This window comes from Chelonia mydas, chromosome 3 (assembly GCF_015237465.2).
Source record: "Chelonia mydas isolate rCheMyd1 chromosome 3, rCheMyd1.pri.v2, whole genome shotgun sequence".
Classification (NCBI taxonomy): domain Eukaryota; kingdom Metazoa; phylum Chordata; order Testudines; family Cheloniidae; genus Chelonia; species Chelonia mydas.
The window spans coordinates 193224011-193248914 of record NC_057851.1 but is presented as its reverse complement, the minus strand read 5'-3'; the positions used below and the strand labels follow the sequence as shown (position 1 = coordinate 193248914).

General features: G+C 45.4%; 1 protein-coding gene across 1 annotated transcript in view; it reads right to left on the bottom strand.

Annotated features, from left to right (window-relative positions):
- Positions 1-20946, bottom strand: part of JAG1 (jagged canonical Notch ligand 1) — a 35908-nt gene extending 14962 nt beyond the window's left edge. Inside the window, exons 1-5 of the mRNA XM_037896135.2 lie at positions 20451-20946; positions 19365-19670; positions 8747-8798; positions 2661-2915; positions 1385-1445 (exon numbers count right to left, since the gene is read on the bottom strand). Coding sequence (XP_037752063.1) covers positions 1385-1445; positions 2661-2915; positions 8747-8798; positions 19365-19670; positions 20451-20603 — 827 coding nt within the window. The 5' untranslated portion in view covers positions 20604-20946. The remainder of the gene's footprint in view (positions 1-1384; positions 1446-2660; positions 2916-8746; positions 8799-19364; positions 19671-20450) is intronic.
- Positions 20947-24904: the final 3958 nt, after the last annotated feature.

The window sequence follows — 24904 nt, the reverse complement described above, 5'->3', positions numbered from 1 at the left end:
TTGTTTTAAGACTGTGCAAATGAAGTGTGGGAAAGTTGCACCTTAAGTAAATAAGAGCACTAGTGCATGTCTGGGCAGTGAGCGGGAGGTGAGACTTAAAGAGAAAGACCTTAAAAACAAAAAATCTGGAAACAATGCCGCTTCTGGTGAGGAGACAGCAACCCTCACACAGCCTGCTTATTCTAATGACAGCAGCACAAATCCTTGGTGTACATCAGCTGAGGCTGCCTCAAGCATCTGACCCACTTCTAAAGGACCAATACTTCTGATCAGATTTACTCCAACAGGCGCCTCAATTAAAAATCTTGGTTTGGTGTTTTGGAGCTGGACCAGCTGACACCAATGCTGTTAAACATCAGACCCACTGGAGTCGTGTCTTTTGCCTCACTCTAGCGCCCCGTCCAAAGCCAGACAAGGGAAAAGCAACAGTGTCAGGTAGCATTGTTTTGTTTCCTACATGCAGTTTCTGAACCTTCCTTTAGGAAGGGATGAAAACTGCTCTCAGTTCCTTTTAACATCTTCTGTCTTTTGCCAATCTTCCTCATTCTTAGCCGTGGCCATAGAGGATGTATGTAACATGCTGTCACTGGACCAAATGACTTCATACATAAGACCACAGCTCCTTATTCTCTGCTAGATGGGCACCATCAGTGGTTAAACAAAATTTCTAAGCACAGTTTGTCTCTAAGTAGTGTCAATGTTAAAATATCCAATACTCTGCATTGATCAGGGAATAAGCCTCCCCTATTGTAAATACCAAATCAAAAAAATAATTCAAAAGATTCCAAAAATTTAATTGTTAAATGGTTCGGTTAGGTCTAAGCTCTGCTTTTCATTTTCTCCTGCCCAGACCGGAATCAACTTCAAAGCACAGCAACAAAATTCTGCATTCATCAGTGTCTGCTGACAAGATTCCATCCCCGCTATTAACCTCTCAGCACTCAGAGCCTGGCTCAGAAAAGCAAAAGAACCAAGAGATTTTACTAATCCCATTCTAAAGAATGCTTGACTTCTGCCTATTGATGGGAAAAGCTGGGCAGGGGGTGGGAGAGTAAGGAAGAAAAGCAATGCTGTATTTAGAACTGCTGGCAGAAAAGCCCACAGTCAGCAGTCCATTTTAAAAGACAAGTTGCACCAATTTATACAATTAGTTACTGCTCATTAGGAAGCATTCACCATAATTTGTTTTTGTCCCATTCAATTCATAAATGCTGCCATTTAAGTTTTTTCCCTTTAAGTCTCAGATGCATTTATAGCTTATCCAGTGCAACTGGCATGAAAAAGATGCCCTTGCCTGAAATAGCTGGACAGCTCGATTTTTCCCCTTATCCAGCATTCACAGCATGAGTTGTTACAAATTTGTTAGCAAAATCATTTTGTTTACCTGCATTCTCCTGGAATCTTGCAAGAACCATGCTTGGGACTACAACCCTGACGGCAAATAGCTGGGGGTGGAGGGGAAAAAAAAGCAAGCATCAATAAGTATGCTGTCCATTTCCCACATCCTCACACTCGTGGGAATGTTTTAATCTCTAGCTAGCACTGTAATCCTACCAAAGCCAAGGTTTAACAGGTCTCTTATATCAACTCTACTGGAAAGAGTTGTAGGGTGTGCCTTACGACAGCAAATCCATCCAGGCAGCTAATTGTAAATAGGGATCCCATATGATGCTGGTTTAAGAACCTGTGTCAACCCAAGAGAAGCCATTGTGCCTAATAAACTTGCACACCATGATGTTCTACAAGAATTTCTCTTTCTGCATCTGAAAGTGAGAGAAGCCCTTCCCTCACCTTACAAAAAATGCAGTGCTAGCTGGCTTGGTAATAGCTAGATGTTTTTCCCCAGATCTGTGTGCACACACCATTTCAATGAGTCTAGACTGAAACTGCACATATATTTTATAAACACATTTTGCTGACACTCCATTCTTCCAGTTCAGGGTTCTGCATTTCTGCTGCTAAAGTTCACGCTGTTAAGGGATTGAGAACACGCTCCCCAACGTCCACTCATGTAGGAGACCGCCTGGAACTCTGCGGCTGAAAGGCTTATTGTTTGCCCATTGAGCTTCACGACACATCTCATCTTCCTGCTTGCTTTGAAGCGCCACAGAAGACGTTCTGCCCCACGAGGGAAATCCTGGCCCCATTAAAGTCAGTGGCAAAAACCCCCACTGGCTTCAAATGAGGCCAGATTTCACTCCCAGGCTATGATGTGGGTAATCAATGTTACTCAATTGAAGAGGACACCTGCTAATATTGCAATGCTTCTTGAATTGATATGGGGCTCAAAAGAGATGCTGGGTAAAGTTTAAACAAGTCATTAGGCACTTTTGAAAATTCTACCCATTAAATAGAAAGCCCCATAGAATAAAATCCATTATCTATATAATTGATACATGGACAGCAGTGGTATACTGCCCAGCCAGTCTACCTTAACCCTGAACTGGATAGAACAGTCCTTGCCCAATCAATCCTTGGCCTCTCTGCCAAGGCTACCAACAAAGGCACCAGAGAGGGGTTACAATGGGGTGGATGGTTATCCTCTAGGAATCGGGCTGACATTAGCAGGCAACAGAATAGCAACCTTGAGGTTAAGTGCTCCATGTCCACTGAACTATCCAAAATTATTATCAGTACATCCTTCAAAATTAGTTACAAACCTTTGCTGCATTCTGGCCCCATCCAGCCTTCCAGACAAGTCTTGTTGCCGTTCTGATCACAGGTATGATGGCCGAAAAAGTCGTCTCTTGGTCGACAAAACTTGTTGCAGCCAAAGCCATAGTAATGCTCATCACAAGTCACGCGGATCTGGTACTCAAAATGGGCAATGCCTGCATTTTGTTTCAAAGTCTGCCACTGACGGCTCGGATTGATCATACCAGAATGGGATGCCTTTTCGATAATGCTATCAGGGTCTAGAAGTCAGAAGTAAAGGGGAGGTTAACGCTTTGTTGGTCATCTGAACTGGATGGAAGTCAGTCTCACAAACAGGATTTTGAGAGACTGCTGTATGCTGGCTTTATTTGTGTGTCGAAAACGAAGAAAAAGTTGCCCCAAAGCCTATATGCCATTAACAGAAATGCACATACTGTGTGTACTGGATCAGAAACCAGACTGAAGTCAGTGAGAACAGTTAGACCAATGCTGATCACCTCTTTTGAACAGCTCATCCTTATGACTCTCAATAAGAACCATAAAATTAGCAAATAGAGGAAGGAAAAAACAAAACTGCATTTACTCCTACCTTTTACAGGGATAGGAATCTAAGCATGGTGCATCATGCATTTTGCTCCACTTGGTCAATTAGTATTGTATCTGTCTGTATTCAGCATTTGTGAAAACCTCCAGCCATAACATTATAGTCTAATAAGGTAACCTTTCAAATTGGACAGACACATGCAAAAGGCTTGCAGGCTTCTGGAAGCCAGGTATAAAGAGTTTTCTAGAGGAGAAATCTAGTGACATTTGGCATAAGTGATCTCACTCGGTTTTGGCCAGGAAATACTATGAAAATTAGCTCTTTAGATGTTAGCAGACACGAGCCTAACAGATCTGTGCAAACTCAAATTGCTTTATACATGTAGTATAGATTTCCCCTTCTCTCCTTAAAGAGCACTTCTCAAAGAGTTTAAACTTTGTACTTGACATTTAGTTCCAGCAAAATTTTCTGGCTTTTAGAAACCTACAACTGTCTAAATTACAGCCTGAAATAATAATATTTCACATGAGCATGGAACATTGTATATGTCTGTGGTATTTCACTTTGTCGTCCAGGTCTTGTGACTTAAAATGATCTGACACTGCCTTACAACCTGCTGCTAGCAGCACCTGCCTGCAGAGTGAAAGTTTATCATAAAATAGCCAAAATACCCTTGCAAACCCAGTGCGAAAACAAAAATAAAGTACCAGGCCAGACTTCTGTATATGGGAGCATAATCCACAGTTAGAAATATTCTAGATAGAAGGGCCCTTTGCCAGTAATGCGTTAGAATGCTCTATCTGAAGGACTACCACATTTAAGAATTAAAATGAATCAAAACATTTACTTGTTCTTTCAACACTTACAGTTTGGGACTTTACATAAGGCAGACTTGAAGTTGAATAAAACTTTTGCAAAGCTGATGAAGACACATGGGCTATTTTCTTTCTAAATTTCTTTACATGTGTTCATGAGAGCCCATTTTTAGCTTTCAGAAGGAACTTCCAAAAAAGACGACTTACTCAGAGCAGTAACAATTCATCTCTAGCTGAAGAGAGCCAAATAAATCAAAGTATTTGCTATCCCACTAGAAAAGCATGTTGATCTGTTTCAGAGTAGCAGCCGTGTTAGTCTGTATCCACAAAAAGAAAAGGAGGACTTGTGGCACCTTAGAGACCAACAAATTTATTTGGGCATAAGCTTTCGTGAGCTACAGCTCACTTCATCGGCTGCAATGTAGCTCACAAAAGCTTATGCTCAAATAAATTTGTTGGTCTCTAAGGTGCCACAAGTACTCCTTTTCTTTTTATGCTGATCTGTGTTTAAACTGTCATGGTATTCTTGGGTTCAGGAGTCCAGCGTCTGTTGCATTTTTACAGTTCAGAGTTAATGGCACCAGCTTCTTATTTACTTTCAGTTTTAAAAGGTTCTCTTTCCAACTCATTTTTCAGATCTATGATTAATTTGTAATATAGGTTCTCCCCATTATGAGCAGACATGGGGTAAAAGCTTCAAATGCACTTAAGTGACTTAGAAGCCTAAATCGCATTTTCAAGAGTGATTTAGGTACCTAAGGACTTTTTGACACTTTTTGTATGGCTTTAACTTTACTGATTTCAACTAGTATAACTGCATCAGTACAACACTGTAGCTTGAATGTAATTCTGTTGGGATAAAGGAATATCTTGTGAGGTTATTTCTATAAAATTAGGGTCTCCAGTTCAGCAAGATACTTAAGCATATGCATATCTGTTCTTCAGTGGGACTACCCAAAGGATAAAGATACACACCCATTTCACTCCATGGCACCAGAAAGCCATGTTTCCAAAAAAAAAAAAAAAAAAAAAGGTACAAAGTTCCTCTTCTTGCCTCCATGCAGTCACCCCTCCCTCCATATCATTTGGGAGCATGTATTTGTTGCACAGATAGGTAGCTCTGCCATGTTTCATTCAAGCTGCTTAGACCTTTAGGGCCGTAGCCACAGCCTGCTGAAACCAATGGCAACACTCCCATGAATACAATGGGTTTTGGATCAGATCTTTAGAGCACTGAATTTTACCATGAAATAAAGGTGACCGGAGTTGGTCTTTTTTGGTTATCATTAAAGTATCTTTCTTGGATACAGGTCACAGTAATATCACTGCATCTGTAATTCCTGATGAGAGCTCATGTAGACATACATGACCCTGGTCAACACCTGCCATTAGCCATCACTCAGAGCAAAGGCATTTTCATAATCAAGTATGCCATGTTCTCTTGTATTCTTTCCGCACCCTCCCCCCAGTCCCACCTTCCACCCCCAGTCCACATCAAAAACCGTTTAAGGTTAATAATGGGCACACAGTGTAAAGAACGAAGCCAGCCTAGAGAAAGATCTTGGTCATTCCCTTGACGACATCGGACTTGGGATCTCAAGCTTTGATAAAGAGGTTAGAGGAAACATTAGCCAATTGGCAACTGATGAGGTGGAAGAGAGAAGCCCTCTGAAGATATTAAAACTTGTACTGTGCTCTACACCACAGAGCTGGTAGGGTTCAGGCAGTGTTTGGCTCAGCTGCAGAGCTATAAATGTTTCTTTTTGATTTGGGGTGGTGCAGCTAAAGTTCAAAAAACTTTTTTCAAGTGTGACCAGCAATGTTGGGTACCCCACTTGATATGCCTTGTAGGGGCCCGATTTTCAGAAACTGCTGAGCACCCACCCTCAGAAAAGTTAGGCACCATAAGCTGTCTGTGGCCACCCAAATTGATTGGTTGCTTTTTAAGATCTTGGCCTCCAAACATCTTCCAGCTATGGTTTAATTCACATTATGCTGAAGCCTCTTATGCTTGATTTGAATTCATGTGCAACTGATAACAAGTAAGCTACAATCGCACTTGGGCATACCCCTTGTCAGCACTGTTTATTTTATTGATGAAGCAACAGACAGTAGTAGTGAGCTGGAACCTAATCCAGGACAAAGCTAAGAATACCTCTGGGTTAAATCCTGGCCCCATGGAAGTCAAACTCCCTTGGACCTCAATGGGTCTACACTGCAATTAAAAACCCACAGCTGGCCCATGCCAGCTGACTCGGACTTGCAGAGATCAGGCTGTTTAGCTGCAGTGTAGACATACTGGGACTCTCCCACCTCGCAAGGTCCTAGAGCCCAGGCTCCAGGCCAAGCATGAACATCTATACCACAATTAAACAGCCCCAAGGCCAGTGAGCCTGAGTCAGCTGGCAGGGGCCAGCTCGGGGGGAGGGGGGGGAGTTACTTGCAGCGTAGACAGCCAAGGTTTCACCTTAAGTGCTACAGGGGATACAGCAGAACGGCTGGTGGGGGAAGACAAGGATACAGAGAAGGGAAGGTCAAGTCTAGATTTATTTTTAAATGACCAAATTTCCATCAGGTCCGTCATATGCCATTAAAACAATGAACCCTGCCAGAGCAGTGTCCAGGACACAATGATACTATGCCCTACTTTTTCCAACAGCCCTAAAGAAAAAAGGTCCAGTAGAATTTTATGGAATTAAACTATTAGGGTTTCATAGGAAATGCTATAGAAGCCTACAGAACTTCAACCATTTAAGAGTTTTATTGAAAGCTCAGCATTCCCTGTTAAAAATTCTATGGAGATCTCCTTTAAAGTTGGCCAAATCTACTGTCAGCAAGGTGGTGACACCCCAGGAAGGAGGAAGCGTTTGTGCAGTAGGGTCACTTAGATGACCCAATTAAAAATATACAATGGTGAAGCTATTGAGAGAGTTTAATCAGGAACATATGCAAGAACAAGTCTGCACTGGGTCAAACATGCTGTTTGGGCGGGTGGGGGGGGAGAAACCATGAGGCAGTTTTCTCTGAAGACAGTTTTGCTTCCAGAAGATTAGAGCAAAGAAAGGCTTCATTGTGAAGCTTTGGAAAGTCTGTTTCATGAAAAAAAGATGAGCTCAAATAATAGTAGAGATGGCAAAGATCCAGGCTGAAAAAAAATTGCGATCTTACTGTAAACAAGACCTTCATTTTAAATGCAGACCTCTTCCATTTATAATTGGACACTGCCAGTATAGCAGCACCTTTAGATATTTTCCCCCTTGAATGAAGTTTGTGCAACCGAGGCAGAAAGGTTCCCTGATCAGTGGTCCTGGACCTCAAATCATGCATGCTGCTCTTTCACAGTGTCATTAGTCACAGCTGACAGGAAGGGACAGCATGGGTGTCACTTATTGGCAGTTTTCATGAGTTTTGTTACGTGAGAACTTCTTAACTTGTGGAACTAGTGGGACTTCTTAGAAAGTTAAGGCCGTTCCTGAAATCTGATCCGTGCAGAGGGATCCCTGTGCCCAGCCACTGCCTCTGTGGGGTCCACACAGGCACAGGGGTTTGCCCCTACAGATTGAACTGAAAGAGTAGGGCTTTAACACTTCACACACATCTGTGAGTCCCTCTACCATGCTGCATCTGGAGTCCATTCCTGTCCCGAGCTGTGGATGATTTAAGTAGTTTCTGTCTTCACAGTTCAAGTGGGGCTCAGTGCATTTTGGGGGTGGGAGGGAAGGGGACACAGACGTCAGGATGGTGAACAGAAGGTCTAGTATTTCCTTTGCAACGTTTGGCAGAGCATTTCCAACTCCTGGTCAGAAGCAAAACTGCTTATTGTGTTAACAGCAGCATGGGAGTCTTAGGGACCCAGAGAAGGAACCACAATAGAGGCACAAGGCTGAACTCCTAAATTTAGTGGTAGTTTTATACAGTGAATATTAACATTTAATTATAGGTATACACACCCCAGTGACAGCTGGATATCAGCAGCACAGCTCACAAGCCATTGGGGTTTATAGCTTCCTCTGACTAGTATGTAAAGCTGAAACTGACCACACAAGGACAAAGAAATTGACCAAACAAAGACATTCCAGGGGAAGATCTTCCCCCTCAAGCATCCCCCATGTTTCAGCCAACTTTATCAGGTGGTGTCTGCTACATATTTTCAGTTCCTGAATACAAATCCCTAGATAGAGAACCTATTCCCCCCCCGCCCAAGAAAAACAAGTACTACCACCAGTTTCTCATCGTTCATCATTCCAAAATCGTTTGGATAATGACTACGTTAAGTCTCACTGTGGCTTTTATAAAAGTGATGGGTAGCCTAGAAAAAGCTTTCAAGGGTGCTTAAGTGACCAACACTTAAATCCCATTGACTGTCAAGAGGATTTAGGTTCCTAGTACTCAAGTAGTTTTTTTAAAACAAGGGAACTTAAGGGATACAATTTTTAAATGTGCTTATTGCCACTTGGATTTTTCCCCTCCCTGGGGACTGATGTAGGCCATACTAACACATGTCCTCGCTTATCAGACCCAGACCCTGCAATCTGCGCCGCAGATCCCTGCATTGTGTGACTTCCCTACTTCCTGCAAGGTGCTTTAGAACCACATGCAAAGCTCCAGCAGAAGCCCCACCCTCAATTTGTGGGAGAATACAGTCACAAACTAGCCCCGTTCACATAAAAGCCTTTCAGCAGAGAGCTGACTGAGGAGTTTTGAATGAGTAAACCAAGGAATGAATACTTACTAGCAGTGTCATTGCTGTAATCCCATGCCTCAACAAGCAACGTATAGGATCGCTACAAAACAAAATATATATATATATTAGTACCTCAAACAGACAGCACCTTTAAAAAAAGCAAACATTTTTAATATGCATCTGATGGGAAAAAATAAAAATCAAATCTCCATCTCTCTCGAGACTGTATCCACTGAAAACATAAATAGGCAACAGATTATACTTGAGACAAACATGATCCTCTTGTAACCTCTTAAGTCACCTTATCCACTCTGACTTGAGACCTTTCACCTTGGATTGCTCATCTTTGTCATCACTAATGCATCTTATGTACTTAACCTGGAAGTATAGCTTTTGACACTATGCTGTAAGTTAGAATTTAGCAAGTTTGGCAAAAATGCACAGCTGGGGCAGGGGGGAAGAGGAGAGAATAATCAACTGCTTGAAGAGAGTTTTAGTTATGAAATTTCTGCTTTGTATTTAGTTTTAGATCCCGACATTTTTTCCATCCTGAAAGCCGGGGCGTTGCAAAGATTATTCAGCTTGCCTCAGCAGTGCAGTCTCTAGAGGGCTTTGCTTTTCAGCACCCCTTTGAAAGCTTTGTCTGCACTAGGCCGTCACTGCTCCCACAAGTATCAGGTAACTAAGGCAAAAACTGATGAATCTCCGAAGGGGGTGGTGAGGGAGAGGCTCTATAAAACAAAGCCTCAGATCACACTATTAGGAAGAATTAGGGAAGCAAGAGAAGTAGTACACACCTGTGTGTCACATTTATAGACAGACTAATCTGCCAATCAGGTCTCTAGCATTCCCATCATCATCATAATAGTAAATCAGCAGCAGCTCCACTAACCAAAGAGACTGCTTCAGGCTGGAAGTATGCCAGGAACTACAGCTAAGCTCCCTTTATCTTCAAACCTGACTCAGGAACAAAAGTCATTAGAACTATCCCCACCTTTATTTGGCTATGTTCTAGCCGGATCCTGTGTTCCCCCCTCCCACCAATACGGTCATGCTACCAAAAATGTCTAGGCTTACATACAGATTTTTAAAGAGTCAAAAGGTTAAGAATTTAGAAAAAAGGAAACAGGTGATGGGTTTGATTTAGTCAGATGTCAGTCTAACCTTTTGCAAGGAGGGTGTGTGAAAAAATTATTCACAAGCTAGAATCTTGTGCAAGAGAAGCTGAGATTGGTGAGGTTTATTTTTCACACTCACTTATATTCTTGCCAGCACTAAGCATCAGTCCATTTGTAAAGAGAGTCGCATGTAGCAATTAAATACTATGTTACCGGACACAAAACCACGTTTATAAGAGACTATAGCTGCAAGGTGTAAGCATCAGGCAGACTTCAAAACCCCTCCTGACCTCCCCTCCCCCCAAAAAGTCAAAGCCAACTAATTTCTCACCACTGGACACAGCTTGCAGCCTTTGAATATGGGGGGGGGGGGGGGAAGGGAGAGGAATGATCTAGTTTGTGATGGACACTAGCTTGGAATCTAGCCTAAATACGTTTCATATTCAAAGCAGACTCAGATTCCATTTCGTCCACTGATAACTGTGGGAAAATGCTTTGAAAAAAGCAAGCAAAGCTGGGCAAGCCAAGACATGTGCCCAGCCTTCCAAGCAAAGTATATATCGGCCCTAACCATTTTTGGTTAATATTTCATCAATAAAGTTACACATTATTTGTTACTATTCTGGGAAAAGGCTTGCAACTTGGAGAAAATGCTCTGAAACAGCTTTAGAAGGCTTTCCCACACAAGTCAGAGGTAAAAATTCCTGAGACATAATTAAATGTACATTTCATTTCACTTGTGGCATGGCTACCGTCACCTCTCCTCCTCCGTTTAATTACAACACTGCCAAACCCAAAACAGAGAGCGTGACATGTTACAGCAAGCTTGCAAAAATATTATGCTACAACTGAGAATAAATTATGACAACAATTTGCACTATTTCAATAAAGTTAAGGATGTTTTCCTTTTGGCCTTGCATAATTGTTTTGGAAGATGTTCCGTCTAAACTCATAGCAACAGTCCCTGCTTAGTCCTTAGGCTTGTTTACCAACACAATCCACCCTCGAGGAAAGGAAAGGCAGAATCCCTGCTTTAAGAGCTACTGTTGCCACATACCTGTGTAACCAATTTTCAACAAACCACAGGGCTTCATTTAAACCAACACCGAACAGGGCAACCTCCCCCCGTCCAAAAAAAAAAAAAAAAATCTACCTTTGCAAGTATTTTTACTGAAAAAATTTAGATAAAAAGCCACATTTTATGATTGGGAGAGAACTGTCATTCATCCAGTTGGTTGTGCCCTCCCTGACAAAGTGAAAAATTTGTGCTTAAGGAAGTTTATCAATGAGATACTTGTTTTTTGAAACTAAAAAAAAAAAGCTAGTAAACCCCCTAAGATGCAATCAGGTGACTGCATTAATCTGACCAACCCATGATAAGGAATTTCTCTGCAAAGACTACACAGTGTTGAGATGTTAGCCTATTTTAAAAGGTGCCCATCATTCCCACTTTACAGATCAACAGTTAAGATATCTCAGGAATGACTACTTACAGCATGGAGGTTTAATTTTTCCCATGCCCACAACTGACCTCTGCACATCTTTGAATAAATATACATCCAGACACAAGAATTCCATATCATGCACCTTATTCCATCAAAGCAAGGTACCAGGCAGCAAATCAGCAGTGAACTATGATGGAGTCACACCCAATTAGCCACTATAAATCTAATCTTGACCAGAAGGCAAAGATTCAAGTCAGCTTTGGTCTCATGCTAGAAAGGAACTTCAAGCCACTAGTTTGCAGAACGTTCACACTTTCACGGTTTAATCAAAACCAAGAACGTGTTACAAATATACCATCATGGTCACATCTGAATGATTTTACCAAAGCTAGGAGATAGTTAAAATAGCTGGTCTTATGTGTGGTAGTATTGAGAGCACTAAACACATTTATGGAGGTGGGTTAGATAGCGAAGTGAAACCAAAGAGTTTTGAGAACCTTAAAGGCCGTTCTAAGCCAACAATCACCATATTTATTCCTGATCTGTAGATGACAGAACCCATGAACTTTCATGGCCCTTTAAATCGGTCATTGGGAGTCACTTGTGAGGGTGTGACAGGATAATGCTGCCTCTTTCCAGATTATTCAGTGCTTTAAGTCACAGCCAGAATGGATGCATAATCCAGGAGGGGTTTAAAAAGCAGAGAAGTCTTTGGAAGAAATAGGTGTCAATGTTTTCACGGGGGACTAAATTTCAAGGGCCAAAACTGAGACACATTAAAGAGGCCAGATTTTCAGAAAGCAGGTCCAGAGGACTGTCAGCAGGGGGAAGCAAGCTCCTTTAAAGCCCCCTCCCCCCAAAAAAGTCATTAGACCCTTTGGGATCTTGGCCCCCCACATGTTGAATACTGATCCAACAGGACAGATCAGCAAAGGAATGTCATTGTCATTTATGAAGGGATATTCCCCCTTTGGCGGTCACGACTCCTGTCCTAGAGAATTAAGCACCCGAGACACCTGCCAATTCAGTGTTTCACATGCTTCGTGACGAGCAGCAGGAAGTCCGATCTGACTTGTATATGCTTCTCTTCTGTCAAACAGGGAAATCAGGTTAACCACAGCAATGCTCAACCTGTGCCCTGACAGCCACATGTGGAGACAAGTCTGCCTTGCAGCTCCCCGCTCGCTCTGCCTGGGTCTCCGGCAGCGTGCCAATCCCTACGCACTCCAGCCTGGAACAGGAGACCATGAGCTGAGAGCCACAGCAACTCCGCCCATTAGCTAGAAGGGGGCGTGGCAGGGAAGAAAGGAAGAAATGAGGAACTTTTTAAAACCTCTAGGGGGCGGGGAGAGCCAGACAGACAGCCCAGAACAGATTTACAGCTAGCCACAATACCACTTCCTCAGATTGCTCAGCAAGGTTCTCACTGCAGTGCCACATCATCACATGACGACAGAGTCAAGACGACACCACACGAACGCCCGATCACATCAGGGCCATCCCGTTGGCTTCCACTCCATCTGTTGTCAGAGCTGAAGATGACTGGTTTGCTATATTTCACTGGATGGCCCCTTCGGCAGGAGAAGGAAGAGGAGAGAGAGACTCGTCTCCTTTGTTGAGCACAAGGTAGCTTGCAAGCTTCTCACTGGGCCTCCCTATGTAAAACATAACCCTACAAGTTTTACTCTGTATACCCAAGATGACATTGCACACCACTCAGGTTTTGTTTATGCAGGCAGTAACCTCACCTCCCATAGGCCCTGGCTTTCAAGAACTTCAAAGGTTATATTAACACCCTTCGCATGCAGGGCAGGGTATCTGAGGACCTATCACAATGTGCCCATGGGATAACACACTCAGCTTTTGATAGAGCAACTTTTTGCACCATCTCGGCTCTGCTGAGAGAGGTAAAACACTTTATTGCCACATTAAGAACGGGCCATACAAACAAATGTAACTACATTAGCAGCTGCCAGGAGCCTCTGTCTTTGACAGCACAAGCCAAACTGGTCAAGAACTTCTCTGTGATACAGCTGTCCTCCTCCTGCCAAACGATGAAGGACACAAAATTACCGCTATCCAAACTATGTGTGCTGCATCCAATAAACCAGGCTGATCTCTGATCTGGCAAGCCTGCTGGAATAATGAGTATCCTGTGAATACATAATGTGCTGAAGTTGCCATTGTGTGAAGTCAGTCCATGGTTTGTCTGGGAGCCGAACTCTGCTGAGTCTACTGCTGCTTCCTGTTGCTTGTCCTGTATTAGCATTATTTTTGGATAGGCCCCATTATGTCCCGTAATCCTCACTGCAGTCAGTATGGCCACGCTATTGTTCTTGGTTAATATTAGCAGTCAATGCCTCCGTCTGGGTGGCCGGACTACAATGTATTCTAATCACAGCACTAGAATGCACTAACCAAACAATGCGCCAGAAAAAGATCTTTAAAAAACTATGGCATCTCAATTTTAACAGACTTCAGTTTGGGGGGCAGCAGGGGGGGGAATCTCAGCAGCAGGGTGCAGAATATTACAATAGCATTTTAATCAGTGCCTTATCTGATTACAAGGTTATTTCTTCACAAAGCTCTCACTTGTCACCAAAAAGACCCAGTAAGTAGGCCAAGATGTCAATGGTCACTTTAAACCCTCTCCAATAAGATTACCCACTATTCTTGTCCTTCTCCCTACCTGTTTAAAGCATCCCAGTGATAATTAAATGCACCAGTTACAAAAGGGTGGCAAGGTTAATAGAGAAAATACCTAGTAACCAGCCAAGCAAAACAGTCAGGTTCACACAGAACAAGCCTGAACAAGAGGCCTTTCTACTTATTACCCAAGTGCATAAAACCTGGGCTGAGCTGGGAAAGGAATCAATGTTTGACTATTTACAAACCACTTTAACCGCCTCTATCCACATTTTACAGTTTCTTCAGAACACAACAACAGTAATGAGTGTAATTGATGCTGTAGAGCAGGGACTATAGAATCACTAGTTCCATGCAGTCACACCACTCAGTTTTCTTCTGACATCTTTCCCCATCTATAAGATGCATGTAGGTTACTGGTTCAAGTGGCATTTACTAAAAGACCCTCTATGCCAGTGATTCTACACTAAGTGTGAATTCAGGGTTTTTAAGACCAATCCTGGTCCCAGTTTGTTTTTAAAAGTGTATTAAAGAACTGTAGCTGAAGTCCACAGGTGCCATATGACTTTTAGATTACTGGACTGAGCCTGGGAAAACTGCACCTAGTTTTTATTAAAAAATCTCTAGTCTAGAGACAAAATAGCATCTCATGTAATGAACTGCATCATCAGTTTTAACAGCAATAAGAATTAGTGTGCTTACACTCTAATCTCAGTTCATAATGAAATAAAGGGACATAAGGTTCTAATTAACCTGAGGAAAGCTAACCCAAAAGGTATCAAGTCTTATGCAATACAAAGTCAGACATTCAGCTACATATATTATGAGATGACAGTGCCAAATGTATGATATCTAAAGAAGCTTCCATATATATATATATATATATATGCACGTGTGTGTGTGTGTGCACGCACGTGAGAGATATCTAAAGAAGCTTCTATATATATATATATATATATATATATATATACACACACACACACACACACAAACACGCTTTAAGGACGGCTACCCTGGGCCCATTCAGCTCCCACCGAAGTCAGCTAGAGCAAGCCTTTATTTAATCAAGAACAAACTAAAAGTACCTACATATAAAAAATAGTTAGTGGGACTGATTTACTTATGGACGGACTACAGCTATAGGCACTAATAAAATGGATTCACACTGAAGGTGAAATCCAAAACTGGACTGGAACATAAGCGTCCCTAAAAAAAGTGATAGATTAGGAGTGGAAGAGGTACCTTTTAAAAACACATCACTCCTCTACATTCCTAGGAAAGAGTTTGAATGTGGATGCCAGTTATTTTCCAGAATGTCATTTAATATACACACTCCATTTTGGATAATACCGCCCATTCAAACCATGGCACTCAGATGGGGAAAAATACTGTTTACCAATAATTAAAGTGGTACACGTGTTCCAATGTTGATATATTCTTCTTCCTTGGACAGGGGCACTACCTAAAATTAGGGATGTTGATATTACACACATCTGTTAAAACCTATAACCAGCAACAAACAACAAAAAAAGTCTTTATATTTCTGGCTAGTGGCTACTAGAAGAAAATATGTAATGCCAGTTCAGAGTGTTTCTTTCACATCTTCAGGAACAGGCATAAATTTTGTTGATAAAAAGGACAGTTAGTGTTTTCTTAGCCAAAGGATGAAATCCAAAACTTTTCTTTAAGTTTCACAGTGAAGCAGTTTATAGGTTTTTGCACCTCAGATTCTTGGTGCCCTGACACAATTGTGCCAACGTTAAATGATTACAAGGATCACAATTTTTTTTTTTTCCCTAGGATAAACAAGCAGTTTGAAATCTGAGCTATGGACACCATAGAGGCTGCCAACTTTGACCTGCCTCATGGTTACAGCCTCAATGAAGCCGAATGTAACTCTTTGCATAAACACAACATTAATGCTGAACTTTGTTTGCTGAATGAACGCAGGGCTCCTTTAAAGCATGAGAAGCCATGAGATTTTGCAGTCCATTTTGGAAAATGCCATTCTTATAACTGATTCTAAATTAATCCTTTTGGATTTTGACTGATCATTTATGACAGCAGAATTATGCTCAATAACCTGCAAAGACAAACTTCAATGTAAGGAACAAGGAAGATTTTGGTTTGAAACTTCCCTATAGGTTTCATGGATGTACAAAGTTCTGAAGAAAGTTCCTGGTGCCTTAAAATGAACTGTTGTATTTAGCTAAAGTATAGTTGTATTTTTAAAGAAGAACTGCAATTTGCACATTCTTTGGCTTAGGGCTGCAGGTGCAGCTTTCTGGATGTACTCTTTATTTCCTTCACCCTGGTCCACTGCCCTGTTGCCTAGCAACTTATTCAAGCCTCCAATCACTTAAATGAATTTACAGCCCACTATCTCCACTCCCATTACTCACAGGGGTACATATCAAAACCTACACAACAGCAAATCGTGCAATGTTCTTAGAAGGCAAGTTCCAGCTCTTCTGATCTACATTCGTTTGAGGAACTGAATCTAAGAATTAAAGTGATCAGCGCAAACTTGGATTTTTGTTCTTTTGTTTGTTATTTTTAAAAACACCCTGCCTGGTGCATAAAAATCTTTACAGATCTAAAAACATCTTAACTATTTTCAACACAAGACACAGAGAAGCAGTTTGGCATGGGAAAAAAGATGTCAAAAAAAGTGTAGTCAAGGCAACAAGGCTTCCTGATGTTACTCACTAAAGCAGGAATGTCCAAGAAAAGCCCTTCCTCAAACAGAAAGATAACAGAACTGATGCATATTCAGAGGCTACTACGAATTGCCAACTGGCAATATGATTAACACTTAGCTCTGCCTTCTGTTAACCTTCAATGGAATTCTCACTTTGGTGTATACAAGTCAAATCTGTATCTGACAAATCGTTACAAAACAAACTTTTGTCCTCACGCTTAAGATAGGGAGAAAATAGCGTTTTAAAGTAATCAAATGTGGTAACTGAATGGAGTAGGACCAAAGTTTCCATTTCAGAGTTACATTAGTACCACATTATAAGGGATTCAATATTCTGTTCGTATCTTTAAAAAAAATTAGGGTCTCTTGAAATGTTTGGACTAAAATTAGAGATGCAAACTAAGAGCTTTGCCACATTAAGTATTCCCTTGTTCAATTGCTTTAAGAACCACAGTGGCTAGTAGTAAACACCATTTCCCCATGGAAGCGAAAGCAGGTTTGATAAGTGAACAAATAGGTGATCAATCTTAGAACAGCTTGTTTTCTTTGGGGGGTATGAAACAGTTACAGAGTTCTAGCATAGGAGTCAGCACTTCTAACTTCGCACCATCCAAAAGACTTTTGAGAGGTGATGGTGCAAAGATGGGTTTCTACTATCCTGGGATTCCCTGGCTTGATTAGATCCAGCTAACAGGACAATGGAAGCAAGTCTTTCACTAAGCGGAGACCAGCTAATACATGTAGCCAGGCTTGTGGTTGTTTTTCTTAATGCCTTCAACTTTTGCACATCTGTGAATAAGTTACGAAAAAATTGAACACGCTTGAGAGTGTTTTTAAAAAAAACACGCAAGATAAAAACCACCCTAGATCAACCAGGCCTCTGAAAATGTCAGAGCCCAGAGCAGAAGCATCACAGCCCCTGGCAGTACTTCAAATACCACAGATTTTTACAAAACCCTTGATCCCGTCCATGGGATATTTGAAAGGAGATAAAACTTATCAATTTTTTTTTAAAATAGGGCTTATACTTCCAAACAGTTGTGCAAACTATACTATTGTACTTTGTAATGCTTCAAAAAACATGGGCTTGGGTTTATCCCTGCAGCCTTCAGTTCTTGGGGGGGGGGGGGAGGAGAACAAAAATCCCCAACCTGACACTCACTAAAAGCAGGTAGGAGGCAGCACAGGCCATATTCAGAGCACAGGGCTGGCTGCCCGCCCGCTTGGAGATTATGGAGTCCGTGCCTACACTACAACCGGAGGGAGCGGGCGGGACCGTGATGGTGATCCAGGGACTCCTTGGGTTCTTATCCCATGCGGGTGGGCCAAGGTTGGGAGAGGGTGAGAAGCTGACATAGGCTTCAGTCTCACCAGCAAGGGTAGCGGTTGGGGCTGGGAAATGACACTCCCTCCTCTCCCAGCATGCAGTTAAGAGCACTTTACTTTCTTTCCTTGCAAGGAAGCCCAGGTGCCCAAGGTCAGACTCCTAAAGCCATATTAAGGCACCTAGGTTAGAATGGGCTGACCTTCAGCAATGCTGAGCACTCAGATGGCCCAGTGAAGCTATGTTTGCTCAGCACCGGGGCGGGGGGGATGATTAAAGGGATCTAGGCTTTTTGGGGGGGGGGGGGGGGGGGGACGGGCGCTAAGTTTAGGCACCTAGCTTTGAAAAGCTTAGCCAGTTTAGGAGACCCTAACAGAACTGGAGTATACACATTACAGGTATACAGCAAGAGGAGGGGTGTTGTATAGACAGCTGATGTACTCCAAGCAGTGGTTTCATGACCCATTTGGAAAACTGACTATATTCAGGGCTTAAATTCAGCCACAGCTGTCAGGAGCTCCAGTAGATATTCTCAACCCCCCGGAGTTTTCAGAATCACAGCATGTGGGGGGGGGGGTTCCCCATAGGGGGCTCCGGGAAACACTCTTGAGAATTTAAGCCCCGATCCTATTAAAGCTTCCCAGTAACAGCTAACAGCAGTTCTAGCAAAGCACATGGCCCTGGGCCCCACCTCCTTGTGGTCTCTGCCCTGCCACTGAGTTTGCAAACACAGCTGTTGGGGGAGGGAGGGGTGCTGGGAACCCAGGAACATGGAGCCAACTATCCAGCGGTGGGGGGGGGGGGCGGTGGGGGGGGGAGGAGAAGAGAGAAGAGAGTCCAATGTACCAAGGTGGAAAGTTAAGCCCGGGCTCTTTTCTTTATTTAGCTTCTGGAGTCTGCAAGTGCCTCGAAGCCGGTAACAAGATTCCCTGGGAAGTTGGCAGCTAGTTTGCAAATAGCAGCAGCAGCAGCTTCCATCAACACCAAGGCCTGCAATGAGATTCCCCTTGGGGAAAGCAGGCAGCTTCCCCAAACACTCCCAGGGAAGGGAGCCAGGCATGACACACACTGTTCACATGGGATCGCTGGACAGCCCGCCACTCTTTTGGCGGCTGCACAAGCCTTAACTGGCAAAGGGGGGGAGTGAACTTCTGACCTTACAACCCTTATTCGTGCTGTAAAGTGCAGCGATCCTGGGTTTGCTCCCCTGACCCACTGAGAGCGGGAGCTGATTTGAAAGGCACTAACAAGGTTTGCTTAGGGGGTTCCCTTCCCTCTTTGTAAAGAGAGGATCCATTCCCCCCTCACCCCCCCCCCCAGGGCCCCACACTGACTTCACAAGTCCCCCACGCCCATATTACACCTCAGAGAAAGGCTTCCATGCAGAGCACCTGGGAGCACCCCTCCCCCGCACCGCACGCTATTGACTCACCGGCCAGGCAAAGCTGAACGGGAGAACAATCCGGTTCCTTTCGTTATTCCGGTTGTATTTTAAATTAAAGGTATTTCCTCCGATGACAGGCGTAGATCCGGAGCCGAAGCTGCAAGGGCCGCCAGCAGAGACCCGGGATTGATACTCCTTCAGGCAAACTTTAAAATACGTATCACACTCGTCTCTGGTGCACTTTCTATCTCCTGGGTTTCGGGGGCCGTCGCAGCAATTCCCATTTTGCAATTCGCCATTGACGTTTTGCATGGATAAGATCTCCAGTTCGAACTGTCCGGACGCTCGAGTCACCTGTTCGCCCCAAGACAGGGAGGGAGAGAAAGGGATCACTGGGCTGCCTGGCTGCTCTAAGCGGCTGCAACCAGGGCGCGCAGGCCGGGGGCATTCAGTCCCAAACGGAGGGGGTTTGAAAGCGAGTTACGCGCACCGCCAAGCGCCAAGCTTGCAGCTCCCAGATCATCGGGAGGGCAGGAGACCAGAGTCTCCTCTCCACCGCCTGCCAGGAGCGCTGCAAAGGAGACCCCCCCCCCCCTTCCTCGGGGAACCGGGACCCCGGCTTTCAAAGCCTTAAACTGGGTGCGCGTCTCAGGGACATCACAACCAGGTGCCACCCCTTGGGTAAACCGCGGAGGTTTTTAAAACGCCTCCGAAATTGATCCGCACGGAAGTCTCGAGGGAAGAGTGCCCTGAGCCTTGTTAATACAAAAAAAATTCGTCAGGAGCGACTTGCACCAATTACGGGGCTTTTGAAAAGCAAAGTAGGGAAACGTGCAGCAATCGCATCTTGCTGAAGGACGGACCCCCCCCCCCCCAGCTAGGATTAAATCTCACTCAATGAGTCCAAAAACACCTTGTCTGCAACACTTGCGCGTTGTTTAAGGATTTTGGGGGGGGGGGGGTTGCACCTAAGGGGCCCCTGCAGAACGGGCGACGCGCGGGGACCGCCGGAGGAAGCTCCCCTGCCCGGCCGGGGCAAAGCGCCGCGAAGCCCGGCTACCGCGTAAGGAAGCTGGGGGGGGGGGGGGGGGGACCCGTGCCGCCGCAGCCCCCAGCGCGCGGGCGCTCCCGTACCTTTCCCCGCAGGCAGAGCAGGGCGAGGAGCAGAGGGGCGAGGGCGGGTCGCCTGGGTAGGAGCATGCCGCCGCCCCGCACGCCGCCGCTCGCGCCGAGACTGCCGCCGCCGCCGCCGCTCCCGACTCTCATATACTCCGCCGCGGGGAGCATGCACGGGTGGCCAACGCCGCCGCCGCCGCCGTTCACCGGCTCCTCAACAGCGCCCCGCTCGAGCCCGGCAGCCTCTTATTCTCCCGCGGCCGCCCTCGCCTTTTCTTCTCTTTTCTTTTCCCTTTTCTTCTCTTTTCTATGGCGATTATTCGGAGCCTTTTCTTCCTTTCAAAGCGCCGGCCGCCGCTCGGCTCAGGGCAGCACAATGCGGCCCCCCGCCCTCCCCCCCGAGAGACACATGCGACGCGCCCAGAGAGAGGGAGCTGGAAGCCCGTCTGGGAGCCCCGCCGCTGCCGGCCCGCTTCATCTATCCCGCGGCCGCGGGAGGGGAAGCCGCAGCCGGCGCATGCGTCTCTATTAATATGCATGAGGAGGGGGAGGGGGTGGGGGTGTGTGGGGGGGGAAGTGGCACCGCCTGGTTCCCTGGAGGGAGGGGGGGGAGGGGAGAGCGACAGCAGCAGGGGTGGGGCGGGAGCTGCGCGGCAGGTGAGAGCAATGGCCGCCAGGTGTGGGGGCGGGCGGGCAGGGGGGGGATAAGGATGCGCTGGCCACAACGAATAGCCTCACGCAGCGGGCCAGCGTGGACGGGGCTTGCAGCAAGCCAAGGTGTCTCTTGCAGGAGGGGGCAATCAACCCCCTAGGGGCTGCTGCCTGCAGCCGGGACCGGGGGGTTGTTAACCCTTTCGAGTGCAGCCCAGGGGGCTAAGTCCCATCCAGTCCTCCCCCCCCCCCCCCCCCCCAGCCAATGCAAAGCGCAGCCAGCGTGCGGAGCCCCGCCGGGAGGAAGAGGACGCGGAAAGCCCGCTCCCTGCAGAAGCCAGGTAGCGGATCCACCGCTGGCCTTAGCAGCAGCCCTTAGGCAGCGGCAGGGAAGTGATTTCAGGCGAGCCCCCCCCCCGGGAAAGGATCCAGCCCAGACTGGGGGAGGAAGGGGCAGTAGCGACGCCCACGTGTGTCTGAAGCAGGAGCCCCCCCCCCCCCCAAAAAAAAGATTGCAAAGCCTCTGGGGGCTTGTCTAGCAACACCACCAATAACCGCCCCCCCTTTACACTCCGCGATCGCAGCGCGGGGGGCACCGGCGTGCACACGAGGGGGGGGGGACCTCCCAAGTGATCTGGCAGCCCCTGGGCCGCGGTGAGGGGCGAGCCTGCCCTGGAGAGAACCTGCTGCTAGCCACGTGGGCAGGGCAGCGAACCCGTCGCCCTCTACAGCCCAGGCGCTCAGGGTGCGCCCGCTTTGCGTTCACACGGCTTCCCCCGGGCGTCTCTGGAGCCGCCTGCTAGTGGCTGGGGAGGGGCTGGCAGCGCTTGAATCCCCTTGGGGTGGGGGAAGGACTCTGCTGCCTTGCGAGTGGAAGCTGCGCTGGGGGCCCTGCACCTGTAGGCGGCTCCCAGCCGTGCCCGGCGGGGAGCGGAGTTGGGGGGAGAGGTCTGCCGGGGGTGGCTGTAGGGGAAATGGGCTGGCACCGCTCCTAGCAACGTGGACCTTCCAGCTCTTGTATGGGCTACATTTCCTTCCCTTATTGGGAAGGCAAGAGACAAGGAGGGATTCCCTAGTCACGCAGCCCAAGGCTGGACTAAAGCAGCGAGGGACCCCCACACCCCCCAGGCATTATGGGATCCCCTCCTCTCCCAGAGAGGCAAAAGCAGTGGTATGTGAACCCTTCCCCTGATCCTCCATGAGGAGCCCCAGAAAAGCAGGGGGTACCCAGTGCTTACCCCCCTTATCAGAGAGTATTTGTGTATGTGATTGCAGCAGGCTGCTTCTCCTGCCAAACACACAGTCCTCTGTTGGGGGGGGAGGGGGGTCAGTAGGGCTTCCCAGAGCAGTGGGTCTTGGAGTTAACAACCCCTGCCGTTGCACAAGGTAGTTCACTCAGTTGTTGTCTCAGGCTGTCTGCAGACTCAGGCAGGCCCCACTGTATGGCTAACATATATTCGGCCACACTTCCATGCTTTTCTTCGCAATCACGAGGGCTAGAAACTTTTCTCTTTTTTTAGAGGAATGCTGAGATTCTGACACAAGCACATGGTTCCAGGAGCTGGGAGGGGGGAAATACCTCCCACCTTCTAACTGAACCCTGATTTAAGAGGCTGTACTGTACACTAGTCAGTTCATCCAGCAATGCAAAAGCCAACCTCAGAACCAACATTCTTTTCCTTGCTTTCAGTTCTATGACAAAAGTGAATTACATATTTGGGAATAATACCTGTGTTCTCAACACAGGCCTTACCTCCTCTAAAATGTGCCCTGTTTGGTACTACTGAAGGTCCCCAGAAAAATCAGAAGATAATTAGAGGATTCCCTTTCAAGGGAATAGTTTCAGTACAAAACCAGCCAAAAAGCAATTCTACCTCTCCCTGGTACTGCAATGTGTTGTGATTTTACGTCCATTCACACGTAGGACTGTGACGTTATTACACAGGTACATCACCCTCTTCGAAAATAAACCTGGTATGATGAGAAGTTCTGTGCATCTACAACTGGTGGTTCGGGAAGGTTCAATCTCATTAGATAAACACCGTTAGTTCCCAGTCCTGCAAGCATGAGTTGTACCATTGATTTCATTGGGGCTGCTTATATGTATATAGAGCTAAGCATATTCCCAAGTGTTTGCAGGATCAGTGTTTGCTTAGAACTTATTCATGTTAACATGGCTACTTAGGCTAGCCTTTCAAAACAGTGTGAATGGACTAAGACCATTTCTATTTCAGTCCACGTTTTAGCATTCCAGTTTGCAGGAGGCTATACAATAATATCCAACATTATTTTGCAAAACTACTCTACAGAGGGACCTCGCTGACCGCCACAGCTGAGTGGAGGCTACTCCATGCTCATGAGGACCTAGTCCACAATGAGATCTCACTCGAAGAGATAGTCATTTCTAAAAGACTCTCGGGTCCAGAAAGAAGCAAATGTAAAATTAGTTTCCTTCTTATCTTTGCTGTTTGGAATATTCAGCACAGGACACAACAAATGCCACATTTTAAGTATGCATAGGCCCTGATCCTGCAAACACTGAGCATGTACTTAGCTTTACAGATGTGAGTAGTCTTACTGAAGTCAATGGAAATACTCACATATATAATGTTAAGTATGGGCTTAAAGTTAGGCACATGCTTAAGTGTTTGTAGGATTAGTTTCACACAGATCGCCTTTAATTAAGTTGTGAGCTCAAGTACAAGAGTTTGATACTGTAGTAGCAATATTATCACAGCTACAAAGGGTTTGAACGCTAAAGATTTACTAATGCATTACACTTCACCGTGTTCCTGGGGGTGGTGAACACTTGTATTTTATCCATGAAGTGGCTGCATTTTGGTGGAGGATGAACTGACTTCTGTGCTTATTTGAATGTGTGCTCGTTAGACTGCACATTCAATTCCAACGTTATTCAGCCAGTGTTACTCTGGGGTTTTATCTATCCTGTTGCCTGCTAGCATGCACTGTGCCTTAAGGGCAGGTCCGGGGCTGGGCTTTAAGTGAAAGGTTACTCAACCTGATGAGTACTTCCCAGTACTCAGGAAATGCAAAGTTATGGTTCCCACAGTATCCATGACTCAGTCACCTGGCACATTAACTGCATTTATAGAAAACTGCTTATCTAAGCAACTCAGAGTGTTTTGCAAACATTAATGAATTAAACCTCTCAACATCAGTATTAGAATACACATTTTACAGATGGGTAAATCAAGGTACAGAGAGATTAAGTGACTTGGGCAAAGTCATGCAGTGTGTCAGTGGTAAAGGTGGATAGAAAGAAGGGGTGACGTTCTGACCCCTCATAAATCAATGGCAAAATTTCCATTAATTTAGTGAATTCAGAATTTTACCCCAGAAGTCCTAACTCTCAGTCCCCACCTCTGATCACTAGACTCACAGGTCCAGCTCCTCAAGTGGTGTAAATCAGCATAACTCCACTGAAGTCAAGAGCACTAAGCCAATTTACACCAGCCCATGACCTGTTTCTGTGACATACATTGATCAGCATATGCAGTAATATACAAATATTACATGTGCCCAAGGGAGCTGAATTGTGGTTGCTTTGGGAGCCATAACAGTGCATTTAAAATCTCAGTCATAATGTCACATTAGCTTAGGGCCAAATCCTAAAAGGTATGGACCCAGCACAACTTCCCTGGAGGTCAGTGGGAGATATGGGAGCCTACTAGGTTCTGGGAACCTTTCACGATTTGGCTCGGAGCTTTTTGCATTGTGCGAAGTTACTTTCTGCTAATCTTCCCGTTCTGACATAATTAGGTTACAGCCACGTTCGCAGTTATAAATATGTGGCAGGCTCT